At 30.8% G+C, this 18903-nt stretch overlaps 1 protein-coding gene across 4 annotated transcripts in view; it reads right to left on the minus strand.

Annotated features, from left to right (window-relative positions):
- Positions 1 to 18903, minus strand: part of ATP8A1 (ATPase phospholipid transporting 8A1) — a 249302-nt gene that overhangs the window by 155802 nt on the left and 74597 nt on the right. For all 4 annotated transcript variants that reach the window (XM_074275001.1, XM_074274999.1, XM_074275000.1 and 1 more), the window contains exons 10-14: positions 15619 to 15730; positions 11921 to 12086; positions 9621 to 9748; positions 6002 to 6079; positions 4581 to 4669 (exon numbers count right to left, since the gene is read on the minus strand). In XM_074275001.1, the coding sequence (XP_074131102.1) occupies positions 4581 to 4669; positions 6002 to 6079; positions 9621 to 9748; positions 11921 to 12086; positions 15619 to 15730 (573 nt within the window). The remainder of the gene's footprint in view (positions 1 to 4580; positions 4670 to 6001; positions 6080 to 9620; positions 9749 to 11920; positions 12087 to 15618; positions 15731 to 18903) is intronic.

An 18903-nucleotide genomic window follows, 5' to 3' on the forward strand; every position in this document is an offset into this window, starting at 1 on the left:
ACACAAGGTTTTACAAGAATGAATATATTTTGATAATAAAAAGCAATTATATTTAAAAAAGAATGTTATATATTAATTTTATTTTAATTATCATCTTTCTATTATATCACCCTGATCTCATTATCCAATTCTCTATCCCCCACTGCCATTAAAATTTTCCATTTAGATATCTTGCTGTCACTTCAAATTCAACATATCCAAAATTAAGCTTTCCATTACTTCTCTCTCATTGATTCTTCCAGTCTTAGGCAAAGATCTCAGTTAATTTCCTCAGTACTCATACTAAGTCTAAGATTCTGCTGATTTCCCTTCTCTTTCCCATTACCACCTAATTTATCTCCTTACTTCCTCATGCCAGGGATACTCTGAGGACCTTTAATTAAACTCCTTGCCTCAAGTTTCTCTTCCTCCTCAAAGCTAAAGTACACAAAACTGCCAAATTAATTTCCCTAAATCATTGATTTAGTCATTTACTTGCTCAAAAATCTTTCCTGGCAGCCCATCTGAATGAGAATCCAACTCTTAAAGCTGGCATTTAAGGCATTTATGCCAGTCCATAGCTATCGTGCAGTCTTCTTCTGTGAGGTTCCCTAGTATGACCATAATTTGCGGCTTTTTCTTTCCATTCTCCATCTTGGCTCATGTCATTTTTCTTCCCACTTGCACCAACTATCCTTTTCCCTTTTTCTTTCCTTTAAACTTTTTTTTCCCTTTTTATTTCCTTTAAATATAAATCTAAAAGTTACATAAACTTCAGAGTATATCTCAGGATCCAACTCCTTCAAGAAGCCTTCTCACACAAATCCAGTCTCTCCTTATCACTAAACAAATACTTAGCGGCATCCTTCCCCTGACAATCATGTACTACTGTTTTGGGGAGTTTATATTTTGTCTTTTCACATGCATATGTCTTATCTCCTTAACCAGACTGTAAATTCTTTGAAGGCAGACACCTGATTTTTTTTGTATTCCATACCAGAATATATAGCAGGCACTCAAGAAATATTCCCAGTTGCTTCACTTTAAGTAGTTGCAAGAGATTAGCAAGATCCAGATTCTTTTATCATTAAAGACTATCCTCTAAAAGCCCAGAACGGCAGGTTCTTTACTGATAAAAATTAAAAGCATCCTGCTCTGGGCAGTTCAACCAATGTAGATAAGTCCAGAGCTAAGAGAATGTGTTAACATGTTCCTCCTGTTAAGCAGATAACTGTCACAAATGGAAAATGGCCAAGAGCTCTGAAAAAAAATCCTAGGAAATTCAAATTGAAACAGAGTCAATATTTAGATAAGCACACTTAATAATATTTGAATGTAGTGACAAAAGTACATACATACTAATGTGATTGTATTATTTTAACTTTTACTTTAACTTGCGTATCACAGTTATAAGAAAAATATTAGAGAACAATTAAATATGTGCTGCTAGTAATTTCATTTTTGTGGAAAATGCATTAGCGAGTAGGTCATTTGCAAAATACATCTCAATTATTCTGACTGAAGAAGAATGGGCCCACGCACTCAGAAATAGGACTTCAATGTACTTAGTAGTAATTACCCAAAGAGTGAGGCTGACACCAAAAGCAGAATTAATCATTCTATAAGAGCTTATCTTGAAATTTTAAGCCTTTTAAATACTAAAAAGCATCAGAATTTTTAACAGTTCACAAAATGTTACTGAAATGAGGAAAAATAAAATTCGTGCACAAGACATTTCACTTTACTAAATAATCCTTTTTTAAAATCAGTTGTTTTCAGTGTGTAGTCAGTAGTTTTGTATCAGCACCTTACTGATCTCCCCATTATGTCCTGGTGTGTTCTTTGTGGCTCAGGACCTTATTTATTACTCCTCAAAGATGTAAGAAAGAAATCTTCTCACTACATCTTGCTTGTATTATTGCATTTGGCTTCTTGATTAGATTTCCCCATCCAAGACATCAGTCTAAGCTTTCTTCTGCTCAAAAACCCTTAAGGTTTTCAGGAAAAGATGTCAAATGCTAAGCAGGAATAAACTAAAGGCCTTCCTCAGTCTGACAAAACCCTCTTTCAATTATATTTAATATAACATTTCTTAGATGCTTTTCTACTTGGCAAGGCACTTTGCTAGACTATGTAAACCATTAAATAAACAATTAAAAAATGACAATGACTATTCTCGACAGGTTTGTAGTTCATTGTGGGAATATAATATCTGGAATGTTAGACACATACAGAGTATAGGGTGACAGAGGATAAAAGGTTCTGGGCAAATTTGGAGAAGGGAAAAAAGAATAGTTTCAGTCAGCGAAGTCTTCCTGGTGAAGGTGGTTTAAAATTAGGAGAATATTGTCAAGTGGAATTGAGTATAGAGGAGTATATTGCACCAATCAGGCAATAGGGACACTTTGTGTGAAAAACAGAGAGACAAGATGGAAATATTAAGTTTGGAGAATATCTGGTAGCCTTCTTTGGCTGGAACATAAGAGTTTTGTTTTGTTTTTTTTCCAATAGGAAGTGACATGAAATAAGGCTAGAAAATATGATATGTTGTAGTCAGTTTGTGAATACAAAATTAACAAACTGGTAAAATATCTACTCCAATTTGCCAAAATGATAGCATTATCTGCCAGCTAATTATGTATCTGAAGAGAATTTAAAAAATTTCTTATGTTCTGTTGAAACACACACACACACACACACACACACACACACACACACACACACACACACATATATATATACACAATATTTTTACATATTTAAAAAAGCTCATATTTAAACTTGATGTATCAATATTAAAATGTCTTAGCTATTAAATATTAATAGTATGTCAAAATTATGTGATTATCTAACTTCTCTTAATAGAAACACTTTTATTTAACAAATTTCAGATTTTTCTGATTGTGATTAAATTATTATAAAGTTTATTAGCATGAAATGAAAAGAATCATAATCATTACCATGAAAAATGTAAATACACTTTAGTTAATTTTGAAATGTTATTTGGATGGATTACCTCTAAAGTGATAATTTTGGTGAAGCAAGTCAGCTACATTGATTAATACCTAAAGAAACAATTCCCTAGTTGTAACATAGATATGCTATCTTACCACGGATAAAATTTAGGAACACATCAACCTGTTCCATTCACATTTTAATAATTTAATTTCTGAAGAGGTTTATCTGAATTGTTAGAAATTTTGAATTATAAAACAATCCAAAGAAATGAATATTATTAAAATAATTTTCTTGATATTTCAAATGACAAAACTACATTTATCATCGGGTTTCAAATCCTTTTGCTCCTAGCTGAATTTGATCTTTTCCTAGGTAAAAGCAATTTTTTTTACTTATTAAAGATGTTGGGAGTGTTGCCATAATCATAAAGCTCCAAGAGGAAATCAACAGGAAATAGTTGGTTCTAAACATATAATTGGGGTACAGAGACTTGGCAAAGTGCAAGGTTATGTCAGTGACATTTTGTTATCTCTTGGAGACAAGTTCCATCTTTACTCAGCTCTCCCATACAGGGCCTGCAAGGAGCACAATAGCTGTTCTGCTGCTATAACGCTAAATACATTTAGGCTGGGCCACAACTATTAACAGAACCAAGAACTTATCTTCAAGGTTAACTACATAGCAAGGTGATGATCCTGATAAAACCTCCACAGAAATGTATTTGGCAATAAGCACATTTTACTATCAAATTAAATTCACTCCCAGTAATGTAAGGGGGCTAACTAGATCTTTAGAGAAGCTATGGTTAGTATTTCAAAGGGCAACTTTGCTCCAAATCCAAACTCAGAGAGCTTGTATATGCAGCAGGAAAATAAATATTGGTGACATTTTTGTGGGGTTCATTGTCCAAATACAAAGGAAAGATATTTATATTTCTACTTGGTTCCTTTAAATGAACACTGCTTTATTATATAATATTAAATATTGACTAATTGCTACCTGTGTATTTGCTTGTACAAATGTGCATATTAGGGGGAAAGACTGAATGAGTGTGAGCATGTGTGAATATGAGCATAGGACGTCTAGGGAGTTTATTTTCTTTTAAACACAGTAAATAACAATAGAAATTAGGAAAATTCTATAAGAGTGGTGTAACAAAGCTAGACCATAATCAGAAAATACAATATTCCTCCATTCTTTCTAGCAAAGGAATTTTTGTATACTTTTGTATTTTTTTGTATTTGTATATATTTATTTATATAAGTAATTCTTAGGTATTACTTTGCATTTATCAAAAGAGTAGTACCTCTTACATTTTAGACAAAAATACTTTGAAAAAAGGAATAAAATCCCTCCCACTAGGACCTAATCAAGATTTAATCCTGGGTGAAAACACAGAAGAAACAAGTTAGGAAGGGACTCTTCTCAATGGGACAATTATTTAAATCTGAAAACTGCCCGAGTACAATTGAAAAAAATACTGGGTGAGCTTCTTATTAAGAATAATACAAATTAAATGAAAATTTACCTTCAATCTATGTTTAGAGAGAAAATAAACAAGCTAAGTTAAGCTGAGAATTTAAATTGAATGTATGTAGAACATTCTTTTACTGGGACAAAATAACAAAAGAAAATCAACTTACCCGTAAGCAATTCCGGCAATTGTACATTTCTTAAATTGCATCACATTGCAAGTCAGGGTACCAGTTTTGTCAGAAAATATGTATTTGACCTAAAGAAATGTTTAAAAATTCACATGAACATTCCAAAGGTAACTTTCAGTCTTGTCCATTAAATAAGTACGAAGAGAGAAATCTAATTTACTTCCTGTTTTGCTTTTTACTAGCAACTTAATAAAATTTACAAATTTTTTTTAGTATAGTTTAGTGTAGTAATTTTACTATACTACAATGATTTACTAGCAATCAAGAAACTGACTTGTTTCTACTTGTCTCAGAGTAGCTCAATTACATTTCAATATATTTTATAGCAAGCTTCACATGATTACTGAATAAAAATAAATATACAGTGGAAGCCACTCAGATTGTATCATTTATAGTAATGAATGACAAAAATATATAAAAAATAGTATTGCTTATTGTTCATAAAAAAAACTAAAGTGCTTATCAGGGTCTCCCAAGATGGCATATAACAAGCTAAAAATGTGTAGTACTTAACGGAAATAATGTCAAACAGTAATTGATTTCGTCAAACAAATATAACTATCATTAAAAATAAAGTTGGTAAATGCTAATAGTATAGAGGAACAGTTCTTCATTTTATACTGCCATGAACAAACCTTAGAGTGTTGTTAGAGTTTTAAATCTAAGTAGAAAGCAACTATTGATCTAAGAGATTGCTTTATATTGATCACTATAAGATCTCAAATAACATCACTCAGTAAGCATTTATTAAGTGCCTACTATGTTCTAAATACTGTGTTAAGCTAGGGATAGAGAGAGAGAGGAAAAAAATAAATCCTGCCCTCAAGGAGCTCATAATCTAATGGAGGAGACAACACTATATATGAACCATTTAGAGCAAAAAAAAAAATCTAAAAGCAATCACAAGATCATTGGATCTTATTCAAAGAATCACTGATTTGAAGTTAAAAGGAACCTGAGAGATTGTCTAGTACAACTTTGACATTTATTAGGATGCTGATAATATAAATGATCTACCTAAGACCATACAGTTATTAAGAGCTATGGATTATTTATAGATAATAAATCCCCTCTCTCTATAAATAGATAATAAATCCCTTTGCCTATTTTTAATACTTTTCTCCTGAGAACATACATTTCTTTTTTTTTTTAATTATAGCTTTTAATATACAAAACATATGTATGGGTAATTTTTCAACATTGACCCTTGCAAAAACTTCTGTTTCAGCTTTTCCCCTCCTTCCCTCCATGTCTTCCCCTTAGATGGCAGATAGTCCCATACAGAGCACAAATTTCTTTAGAGAACTCTCCTCCTACATCCTTCTCTTGGTTAAATGACCTGTCTAGAATTTCCCAGGTTGGCTAGAAATCTGACTCCCATCCAGAGGTATTTCATTTACCTGGCCAAGTTCTTCATTGAGATTGGATGTCCGAGCCATAGCAGAAGTGTCTGTGGGTTCATAATGCATATCTAGATCCTAAGCATCAAACAAAAAGAGAATGTACACTTATAAACCAGGTATTTTCAGTCAGTCAATAACATTTATTGAGCTATTGTGACAGAGATAAAAACTAGGAATACAAAGAAAGGCAAAAAACTTTCCCTGCTCTTAAGAAGGCTAATGGGGCTATTGTCTGCTCTTAAAAAGAAAGGCAGACAGACTTTATTTAGGGATGGGGCCGGGAGTGGACCAGAACTTTCACTGGTATGGGGAACTCCTAGGTGAGGGAACAAGACAAACAGGTAGTGTCGTGGGCAGAGACATTTTCAGAAAAACATTCTATAATAATATCACTACCTTTATCACAATATTTAAACAACTTAGTCTTAATATATTTAGGATTCTGAAACAGAAGAGATAGTTAAGGGGATTCTTGGTCTTACTGCATCAGGATCACAAAGTTTTAGGGCCTACAAAATCGAAGATAATTTTGTCCAAAACATTTCATGGAACTGATGAAGATTCAGTAATTTGGCTAAGCTTACTCCAGTACAATTTATTCTTCAATAGTTTCAATTCAGGTGGAACAACTATTTAGAGGCAAAAATCAAGAGTACAGTTTTAGTTTTTTGATACCTAGTGCAATCCTCTTTCCAATTCACCATGATTGACTTAGCTATTAATAGTAAAAACTGTTTCACTGTTATAGCTCATAGAGCTACTCAAAAATAAATACTCAAAATAAATCTTTTAAAATATTCTATAAATCAGAAATCACATTAATTTACTGTATTGTGGCTAATAATCATGAATTAGTGAAATTTTACTGGAATATTTTGATAAAATAAATATATCTTATATATTTACTTTTCTAGTCCTGCAAAATTAGTGTTTTGTTTTGATTTTAAAGTTTGCCTTTTTTGATGAATTAGTCTATAACAAATAGTTTATAATATACTGATTTTCCAATATCAATTTATAATAAAGAAAAATACATGTCCAATATGATTGCTAAATTTGTACATGTTTAGATGGCCCACTTCAAGTAATCCAGTTTTAGAAGCCAAGTATAACAAAAAAGATTCCTTTATGAAATAATTCTATATTTTTCTGTCTTCATATTTTTGTTCCTATGAATATTAAAACCTAAGTCCATTTTGAATATAATTTTATTTTAAAATGTGAGTTATGTTAAAAACAGAATTGATTATCTTTAGCATCCAAACCACTTTTCCTCTATATTTTCCTAATTCTATTTAGATGACTACAGTCTTTTCACCTATACTTGTAACATCAGAATAATTCTTAACTCTTTTGTCTCTAATAACACTTTCAATGCTAAGGCAAAAACCTATAAATTTTACTTCCATGTATTTTATATTCATTCTTTCCTTACCATTACATGAAAAATTGTAATTAGATTAATTCCAGTTCCTCCTCACTAGTACATTTTCTATATAATTATAAAACTAAGATTTCTATGACACAGATCTGACCATGTCACTCCTTAGATTAAAAAGAAAAGCTTTAGTGATTTCATAGGGGGAGCTAGCTGGTACAGTAAATTCGGCCTGGAATCAGGAGGATCCTAATTTCAAAAAAAGGCTCAGGTATTTATCGGCTATGTAATTTTGGACAAGTTATTTAACCTCTGTTTACTTCAATTTTCTAATCTGTAAAATGGAGGTGATAATAGCAACTTCTCATGGCTGTAGATAAGATCAGTTGAGATAATATTGGTAAAGTGTTATAAATTTTATTTTTATTATTAATATCTGTAGAATAAACTCAATTTGAAGCTTAAGGTCCTTTGCCATATATATTCACTATATCTTCCTGGTCTTATTTCATGTGTCTTATCTTCAAGTGTTCTATATTCCAGCCAAATTGTTACTAGGATGCTTAAACCATAAGAGAGTGTGTAAATGTCAGTTTTTAATAGCAGTAGTAGAATGACATGAATAGGTGAAGTATCTGGTTTTTTATCAGCATATCATCAGTAATATTTTAAAAGCCCAAGTAATATTGCTATTTAGCAAACTTGAAGGTAGAAAAAAATTCGTTTAATCTTATCCTGCTTTTTAATTAAGAAAATATGGTTTCCATATGGTAAACCACCAAAAATGGATTTATCAAGAAGAAAGGCAGAATTTATTTTCAGTGGATTCAGTTATATTACCCAATACTAAAGACTTTAGCCTTGGAGGGTAAGAAATGTCACCTTCTCTCAGAGCAAATGTTAATTAAAAGACCACAGAGAGAAGAAATATGAAAATGAAAGAATACTACTGGGTAAGAAATAAAACTCTCAAGAGTCTTAAGGAAAATGGCATCTGTAGTCACTAGTCTTAAGTTTTAGGAAAAAAAAAAGAAATTGTCGGAAAACAACGAATTTTACCGATATAAAAATTCTAGCAATGTCCACGATTTTATTTCAATTCCTAAATTCAAAAAATTTAGATTATGTAGAACAACAAATGAAAACATTTATTTAAACTGCTGCAATTTAGCTACTGTAGAAGAATGAACTACTTTGGTTTATACAATATACGGGATATGCCCAAATATAAAAGGGGTATGAAAAGGTGTGAGGTAAAATGCCAAATTGGGCTTTTCAAGGTCAAATCTTTCACGAATAATTGCTCTAATGTTCTTTCTAGTAAGACATTGGGTTAGTAGTAAATTAATCTTAAAACAATAATGTTCTTGTCCAAACATGTGATAATAAAAAGGCTTCTCTTAAAGGAGTTATCACTGAGGGGAATTCGGAGGGCTTCCCAGCAGTAGGGGATCCAATTTTAATCAATCAATTAATTGACAATCATTTATCAACAGCCCTATTTTCACAGGCCAAAGAATGTCTCTCTAAGTCTGTAAGTGAGAATTAGGCCCATATTTTGCAGCCAATTAACCCAAATTGGCTTCAAACAATTATCACTGGAATCTTAAGGTGGAAAGGAACTTAGAGGTCATTCTGATTTTTTTTTATCTGCATATGGGAAAATTGAGGTCTAGGGAATTAAAATTTAATGATATTTCCACGGTTATAGAGCTAGTTATTGGCAAAAATGTATACAGAATCTGAGTTTCAATTTCACAAATGCTGTCTTTTTGTTGTAGAAGTAATTCTGAGCTCGTTGCCCTTTAATCCAGATTTTAATGCGTTATTTTGGAAGTTCAGATTTTAAAATGGAAAAGAACCACTCATTATTTGACTAGAAAAGTGAAAAGAACAATTAATAAAAATACTACTTAAATAAAAGTAATTTAAATGTAAAACTATATGATCCTATATTCTTGAATTTTCAACACATTAAACTTTTGATTCTCATTAAATGTTAAGTACAGCAGATGATTATATATAACAAATATGTTTAATGTTAAGATAGATTAAAATATTCTAATTACATGTACAAAATCCATTTTTCAAAATATTCCTTAAGACCCCCAAAACTGAGTGCATATTTTATAACAAAACTCTCAATATATGAAAAAATGCAAGCAACAAATATCTTTTGATATGTAACACAATGTACAATAATGGTATATACAATAATAATTAATTAATACTATTTACCCAATTTATGAAGTAAGCCTGGGTAAATTTAACAACTTCTAAAGTAACCAATAAGCTGATTGGAATGAGGTTGTTGAAGAGGATGATAAAAGTCAAGAAATTCAGTCCAAAATTATTAGCTCCACCATCTGTTAAAAAAGGGAGGGAAAAGTTATTTTTGGTGACATAAAAAAAAATTTAGAACTGCAATGGGAAAAAATAGTCTAATATATGAGATAAATAAGTATCAATTTTTAATATATGTTGGGCTGATAGCAGTCCCTTTTTCTTAACTAAGAAATGCGCTTCAGTATCAAAGTTCAAATTTTTGTCAGTCCTTTGATGAATCCAATGACATGGAAGTCCTTGACTGTCAAGGATTTCAAACTTCATTATTAATCAGTCCTTGGACAATAATGCATACATCTCATATGAGCAAGGGTTATCTTACACAATGTCTTATCAGGAGCTTCTTTAATAAACTTCTCTATAGTATACATTTCCTTCAGATTTAAATAAATAATGTTCCTTTTCATCAATAGTCAAAATGAAAAATAATCCCTCTACACCCCACCACATCTTTACACTGAAAACATGGGATTTTCCTGCCTTTCTGCTGACCCCCGTTCTATTTCTTTTTCCATGTTCTTATTTTTCTTTCTCCCTCTGAAACCTGAGTATTTTTCATGGGGATGTACCAGGCTCTTTTTTTGTCCAACTTTCCCAGACTGGTGAATGCTGGCTCTGAAGTCAGCTGAGCTGAGTTCAAATATCACTTGGGATGATTACCATTATTATTGGGTAAACTTAGTCAAGCTCTTTTCATCTGCAAGAGCCTTGTTTTCTTTCTCTGTAAACTGCAGCCACAAAATATGGTTGCTGAAGTCTGTTTTACCTCAGAATGTTATGAGCCTGTAAGCTCTTGTACTCCAATGACCTTAAAAGCCTCAATTATCCCCTCCATGCAGGTGATTTCCACATACCTATATATTTATATTTTCTGTGAAAACATACACACACATAACAGATTTCGTGTCAATATTGTTCCATCACTTCAAACTCAATATGCCTGAATTGGAACTCATTCCCCCAATCAAATATAAGTACAAAATGATAGTAGCACAAGAACTGTTATTATGGGAAATAGGTATAACAAATGACAGAGACAGCAAATAAATTACTTTAAGGCTAGCTTTGGAAGGCATGCATCTCTGAATAAATGTTATAAAGCAAAAAAAAAAAGAAAATCAGAAGAAAAGATTTTGTGACATTTATATTTCCTAGAGTGAGAATTATTTATTGGGTAGGTACATATCAAAAGGAACTGCAAAGCATTTACTAGAAATACCTATTAAATCTATAATAGTAAATAATATAAATGTTCCTATTTAATGACACTTCCCAGCAGGAAAACTTGACTAATGGTACAGAACTCATTTGCTCTCATGAGTTGAAAATTAAAGTACTTTCACTTTTAATGTTTTAAAGCTTGTAAAACACTTTGAAGCTCCAAAATGATTATTGTAATTGCCATAAATACAAACTTACTTTAGCTCTGCATTCATTACTAAATGTAACTGGACATTTTCCTATCTTTCATTACTAAATGAAACTGGGCACTTTCCTAATTTAAAAAAATTTTAAAAGAAATTTTCATTTATCCTCATGTATATTTATTGAAGTATATTTATTGAACCATCTTGTTATAAAATTTTCATTTAAAATGAAGATAATGAAAATAAGTTGATTACAAATTTTATTTTCAGTCATTTTATAATTACAGAAAATATAAAAATCAGCTTTTCCTTGCCTTTCATATCAGACTTGTTTTCTAGGAATAGTGGGATCATCTTAAGATCACAAAGTCAGTATATCCCCAAGGTTAGCCTTGAGATCTAGGTTTTCCTAATACAAAATCAGCTCTCTATTTCCTCAGAGATAGAGACTGACAGTGAATACCTTCTGGGTATATTTGCAAGAGTCTACAATGCTTTGATGTTTGATCCACATTAATTCACTGAAAAAATCCTGAACAAAGATAAAAGATAAAAAATGCAACATAATGTTATGAGTACATAATTATCTGTATCTGAGTAAGTGTGTGATATAACAAGGTTCATGGACTATTGAATTCCATTTGGATACTATGAATATTAATATTCTTAAAAGCTGACTCCTCTGTTTCAAAAGGATTAATTTAAAACCAGCAAAGAATCCTTTTCATCGTCTTCAAAGAAGGTATTTGGAACCATGCAAACATGAGTACCAAAATTATCCTTATTCCATAGGATGATTTTTGACATAATTATCTTAAGACTTACAATTGAGATTGAGATACCAGTCCCTTCCCGAATGCCTTCGATTCCAAATAGCTGAACCAATGGAACAGATCAGAGACATGGCAATCAGGATACAAAATAAAATCAGAATTTGTATATTTGTAATCCGTTCCACATTGGAGAGCTTCAGGGGTGGACTTGTTGAATTCTGAAGGAAGAAAGAATACAAACAACCAAAATGAGTTCTCAAAAGGTATCTGGTGTGTCTATGTGAATAATAGTTTATAAACTGGGTTAGTTATATTTTTCCATGCTTTGAGATTTTAAAATATCCATAAAATAAGTGAAAATACTTACAAAATATACTTATTTCACAAATTTAAATTCAATGTAATTGTTCAACACCTCTAAAAGTAAAATAAACAAAAATCTTTAAAAATAAACAAAATATCTCCAAGTAAAATTTATATAAAATGCTTTCCTTTGAATTTAAGAGTGACTATATTATGACCTGAAGGTATGACTGCAACTCCAATAAAGTTCCATGAATCATGCTGGCTTTTGGCTACTTTGTGTTCCTTTCAGGTTTCAAGTTCACATCCTCACTTCTTTTCATTTATTAACAAAACTCTCCTAAATCCTCAGAAAATAACAATAAAAAAGACCTGGGGCTTGGGGTACCATTTCCCATACTTCAGGACTACAACTTGATTATTCTAATAGCTACTAAAAACATAATAAAACAAAAAAGTAAATAAATAAAAATAAATAAGCAAAGGAGAAAGAATCCAATCATAGATGGTTATACTACATAGGGTTTATACTCAGAGGAAGATAATAGAGCTTAAAAAGCCACTCTTTTCTCAATGTCTACTTGAAAAAGATTTCTTGAAGTAACTTATAAAGGACTTTAAAAATCAATAAGAGAATTTGGGGGGTAAAATCAGAAAAAAATAAGAACAATCTAAGAAAATTGAGAAAACTGAAAAGGAAAGTCAACCAACTTGTAATAGAAAATCAAAATCTTAAGGAAGAAAATAATTCATTGAAAACTAGAATTAGGCAAAGGGAAACTTAATGGTGTTCCAAAACAAGAACACCTCAAAACAAAATCAAAAGAATGAAAAAATAAATAAATAGAGGAGAAAGTGAAACACTTCATCAGAAAAACAACTGATCTGGAAAACAGATCCAGGAGAAATGATTCAATAACAGTTGTACTGCCTGAAAATTACAATTAAAAAAAGGTTCTTGATACAATATTATAAGAATCACCAAGGAAAACTTTCCTGAAGTTCTAAAGCAAGAAGACAAAATAGAAATAGAAAAATATTCACTGATCATCACCTGAAAGAGATCCCAAGAGGAAAACTTATAGAAATATCATAGCCAAGTTTCAAGGCATCCATGTTAAGAAGAAGGTATTGGAAATAATAAGGAAAAAATGTTTTAATATCATGGAGCTACAATAAGGATTACTTAAGATTTAGCAACTACTATGTTGAAGAACCATAGATCTGGGAATATTACATTCCTTAGACTAAAAGAGCTGGGATTACAACTAAGGGTAACTTATCTAGCAAAAATATATATCCAGAAGTGCAGTCCTGAATTTTTTTAAAGGGGAATTTAACAAACTCAAAGACTTTTTGTTTTTTGTGACCAAATCTGAAGGGGAAATTTGACATAATATCCAGAAGAAATATAAGGTAAACATTAAAGACAAAGTATAAGCCACTCAACATGTTTATTTCATACATATAAAATATTAGCAGTACTTTTATGATTATCTTCATTATTAAAGAAAGCTGGAACTGACTGAGGGGTGATTTTAAAATAATAAAACTGTAGAGGGAAATAAAAAAAGAGTAATTATCTCATATATATGAGACATAAAAGGAAGTGATACAGAAGAAACTAAATGCAGGGAAGGAGGATAGTGCTAGAACCTCACTGTCATCAGGAATGGGTTATTTAGGGAGAAGATAGATAGATTTAACTATAAATGGCCAGATAAGATATTAGATAGATATGGATAGATACAGATAAAGCTATGCTAGCTAAAAATTAGACAGAGGCAGACAGACAGAATTAGATATTTATGTATGTATAAAATTCTTTTAAATTCTGAAAGAAATAAGAAGGCAAGGGAAGAGGCCAGAGGGAAGAGGACAAGGGAGGAACTGTTAAAAGGATGGATAGGTTAAGGAACAGGAAGACAAGACAGTGGGTAAATGCAAAGCAGAAGAATGAGGAGAGTTAAGGAAAATGATGAGAACAATGAGGAAAAATAGGAAGGAAGAAAATACAACAGGTAATTGTAGCTCAGAATGTGAATGGGACACATTTATCCATAAAATGGACATAAGTAGATTAAAAATTGAATTCAACAAAATGTTGCTCTGAGAAAGCTTTATAAAAATGAGAAATAAAGACAAAGATAAAATAAAGAGCAAGAGTAGAATTTATTATGCAAAAAAGAGCAGGAATAGCAATCATGATCTCAAAGTTAAAACAGATTTACTAATAAAAGTGAAAAAAGAGAAACTACACTATGTGCGAATAATATTATTCCATATTATTTTATTTTTTCCTTTTTTAACAATTTTTTCCCATATTATTTTAGACCATTTAAAATACCAAGACCGTATGAAATATCTGAGCATATAGACATAGGAACTATATGAACATAAACATAAGACACTTTTTATACAAATAAGCTCAGAACTAAATAAAGTAATATTTACTTTCATAGGTAGGTAAAACCAATATAATGTTTACAATGACAATTTTACTTAACTAATCTATTTATTCAATGTCACATCAATTAAATTACTAAAAGTTATTTAATTGAATAAGGAAAATATAATAAACTTTGAAAAAACAAAGGAACAGGAACTTCAAAAAAGTAAAAGGAAGTATATTAAGCAGTATCAGAGATTAAACCATATTATAAGGGAGAACATTGTTGAAATGTAGAAAAAAAAAGGATAATGTTAATTATTTTTAATAAAAATCTTGTATAAATAAAACTTATATAGCCAAGAACCAAAGACATTCAGAAAATTTGAGGAAAACTTGTATAGATAATCTCTTAAATAGATTATTATAAAAGTTTTTTTCCAAATTTTTCCTACATTTCTCAGATAGGATACAATTGATTGATATTGATGTGATGGAGGAAAAGATGAGCTGTTTGATTTCTAAAAGCAGGGAAAGACTTGCACCTATGAAAAAATATGCTATCCACCTTTGTAGAAATATGATAGGTGGAAATAAGCATAGTATGGTCTTACAGATATGTCTATGAGTTTTCATCTGCATATATGTGTATGTTTATAGATATCTGCGAACATGTATATGCATTATTCATATTTATATCTATATATGTATATAGTCACATTTAATTGAAGTCTTCTTTAGTAGAGGGGAGGAATAGAGAGAGGAGAAAAATAAGGGAAAAACTGCTCAGCAGAGAAAAAGAAAACCAAAAAGGAAGCAAAGAAAACTTGGACAATTTTGAAATTATTGTAGTATTACATAGGTTTGTGTTTTTTTTTTTTTCAATGAAAATTTGTTTTATATGTATCTTCTATTATAGTCTGCTTTGCACATGGTAATTTCTTTTTCTTTACTTGTTTGTAGTTAAGTTTAAAATAAAAAAAATCATGTAAGAAATAAACAATAAAAAGCAAGCAAAAATAGTGCACCAAGAATTTTCACAAGTAAAAAAACCCCACCTGCATAAGCTTGGTATCATGTCCAGTATAGACCACTATTCCATGGACCCATTGTGTATTTCTCAATTGAGCTCCTCGAAGAAGAATTTGATCAGCTCCCAGGGGAACAGTTCTGTAACGAAGAATATTTATATTAATAATAAGGTCTATTCCTTCTAAAACTCAAACATTTTGTTAATCTTCAAAAACACTGAATTCCTTCTTAAAATAATTAATGGTTTCTAAATAATTGATTTCCAAAGTGAAATTTATTTTGTTTGCCCTGAGAATTTTAGGAATCACCATCATTCCTACATAAGAAAGAATATGGAAGGAAGACTTCAGCTTGCCTTTTTCCATTATTAAATCATCCCTCCCACCTATACAAACTGATATTTAACTGACATGGAATATTCTGAACTCTTGCAAATTTATGCCTTCTGTTGAATGAGTCTAATCTACTTTGACTTTTAAGATACTTGGTAGATATTATCTTCATTTTTTCCCTTCAAAATGAAAATGTAATGTTTCAAAATCTTCCCTTTAGCCTTTGAGAAATACTAGATATAAAAACAACTTCATATCTATAAAATATGCATTAGTCATCCCATATTAGTCAATACCACCCTTTTCTCCTCTTTGTTTCTATTTTCAATCCTAAAAATTGATAAAATTTGTCCATTTTGGGGCACCCTGAAATAATTAACTAGCTCTCTCTCTCTCTCTCTCTCTCTCTCTCTGTGTATATATATATATATATATATATATATATATATATATATATATATATATATATATATATATATATATATATATCTTCTATTTACTTATTAATAACATGTATCCTTTGGAGAGTTGATTAATTCAAAATGGTCTTGTAACAGTGATTTGCAAGCATTTCTAAATTGTGAGGTGAGACAAGCTAAGGCTGTTAATACAATCTATTACCCAGGAGACCAGTTTTTCAATAATGAGGCAAGTGTTCAACTGAATATTTAATATGTATTCTGGGGGCCTAAGAATAGAACTGGGAAGCACACAACCTTAAACATGACAAGATTCTTTTGATAGAATTACCTTTTGATAGGTAACAAAAAATGGAGGATTTAGTATAAGAAAGAAAAGGGTTAAAGATTCTTAATAAGGGGTAACTTTTAAAAACATAATCTGAACCCAAATTTTTTTTAAATCCAATGAAAAGAATAGTGGGTTTGGAAGAGGAGAGGAGAGGAAAAAAATCTATTTTTGAATAAGCAAGGATTAGTTCTCTTGAGAATATAAAACTTTTTAATCAAATATATTCAATAAGCATGAACTCCTATTATATGACAGGCACTAATGCTAAGTGCTAGCCAGCATCTGAAAAGGAACGGATACTCAAGACCTCATAAGCTAATAGATAATTTAGAGAAATATATATTTTTATTAAATGGATAAGCAATGAGAATTTCTTTTCTTGTAAGCCTATATTTTGGTCACATGAAGAAAGATCATGGACTTCTGAAACCATCTTTCTTGATTCAATAATGTTCACAACTAGTTTAAATAGGGAAGAAGTGACACATGGAATGACTCCAACAAAACAAAGCCTCCTAACATCATAAAAACAAGTAAGATCTTAGGAATTTATCCTAAATATTTAAATTAGGAAAAAGTGATAATAGGATCAGCTGATGCTTTGTACAAAAGAACATACTTTTAAGGGAAAATGCCCATCTTTCTCTGTGTTCCTGCCTAATTTGATGCTCAAATCAGACTTATACCTTTAGTTCCTCCTACTCCAAATGGTTTTGAAGATTTTTGAACTTGTTATACTTAAAGCACAAAGTTATACTCAGATGCACTTGCTGCCATTTTTATCCTGAAACAGGACTATAATAGTCACATTTGTGGTCAATGTCAATTCAATGCCAAAATATTAGTGATTTTAAAAAATGGAGAAAAAGGAAATAAAACTGCAGAGAGTTATTACCATCAATTTATACAACAGCTTCATACAAATGAGATAGTATGGACAAGTAGCAATGCAAAAACAAAATTGGTTTGAAGACAAAGAAGAGCAGATTTCAAACCCAAACTTCTATACTCACTGTAGCCAGATCAATTCTTGAAGTTATTTTCCTCATCTATAAAAATGGGGATGGTGATAATATTGCAAGTACTTGTTTCATAGATTTAGTGTGAGGATCAAGACATCTATTTATATATCTACAAATACATATATATATATATGTGCATATATACACATGTAATAATTTGTATGTATAATCTCTATAATTTATATATTATAGTTTGACATTTGTATCAGATGGGTGTTTTACAATATTAAGTGACCTTAATTCTGATCCTATCACTAACTGTAGAATTCTTAGACAAGTCAATTGATTGCTCTGAACCATTGTTTCTTTATCTGTCAATTAAGGATATGTCCTACTTACATTACAAATTTCTACAAAAAAATTATGACTAAGTTGGTACCCAAAGATGACAGAAATGATGTACATCCCTCTCCCTTCTTTCTGGAGGTGGAGGATTATGGCTGGAGAATACTGCACACATTGTCAGATTTGACTGATGTGTAGCTTAACTTTGTTGAGCTGGATTTTTTCTTTTCCTTTTTTAAAATTTATTTTAAAATACAAAGGAAGGGCTATACTTGGGAATTAAGATGATGCAAAAGGAGATAACATTTATAAAACACTTAACACAGTACTTGGCATATAATAAGTGCTTTAAAATGCTTGTTCTCTTATTCTCTTCCCCTAAAAAGCAAAATACATCAATAGTTCTTTTTTATTGTGAAAATACTTTGAAAAATTAAAAATGTCATGGAAATCCATGAGTCAGAAATTTTGGTTCAATTGTTCCATGTGGAATAAAACTCCTTAAATGTATTTTATGAGTAGACATTTTATACTGATTAGTTTCTCATAATAGAGTGGTTTGGTCTCAGTTGCATAAAAATATATAGAAACTGCTAGGAGGTTGTGGGTACCAGCCAGACAAGCACACTTGTGATTCTGTGTATGGGGAATACTTTTATATATTAGTGAGAAATCACTGCATGAAATTTTGGAAATTATTTGTAAATTATTTCAAAACCACAGAGAATCAATTTTATGCTCTCAATGAAGATGAAATTCACGGCAAATCAAAATGATCTCATGTTCAAATATAAACATGAGTCAAGAATGGAAAGTATTGGCAGATATATTCCTTAGAGTACCATGTGCTAAACGTATGTGTTCAAATACTAGCTGGTGGGTGGCTCTAACTACAACTTGATGACACTGGAAAAAATGAAGG

This window comes from Sminthopsis crassicaudata, chromosome 6, assembly GCF_048593235.1.
Source record: "Sminthopsis crassicaudata isolate SCR6 chromosome 6, ASM4859323v1, whole genome shotgun sequence".
Classification (NCBI taxonomy): Eukaryota; Metazoa; Chordata; class Mammalia; order Dasyuromorphia; family Dasyuridae; genus Sminthopsis; species Sminthopsis crassicaudata.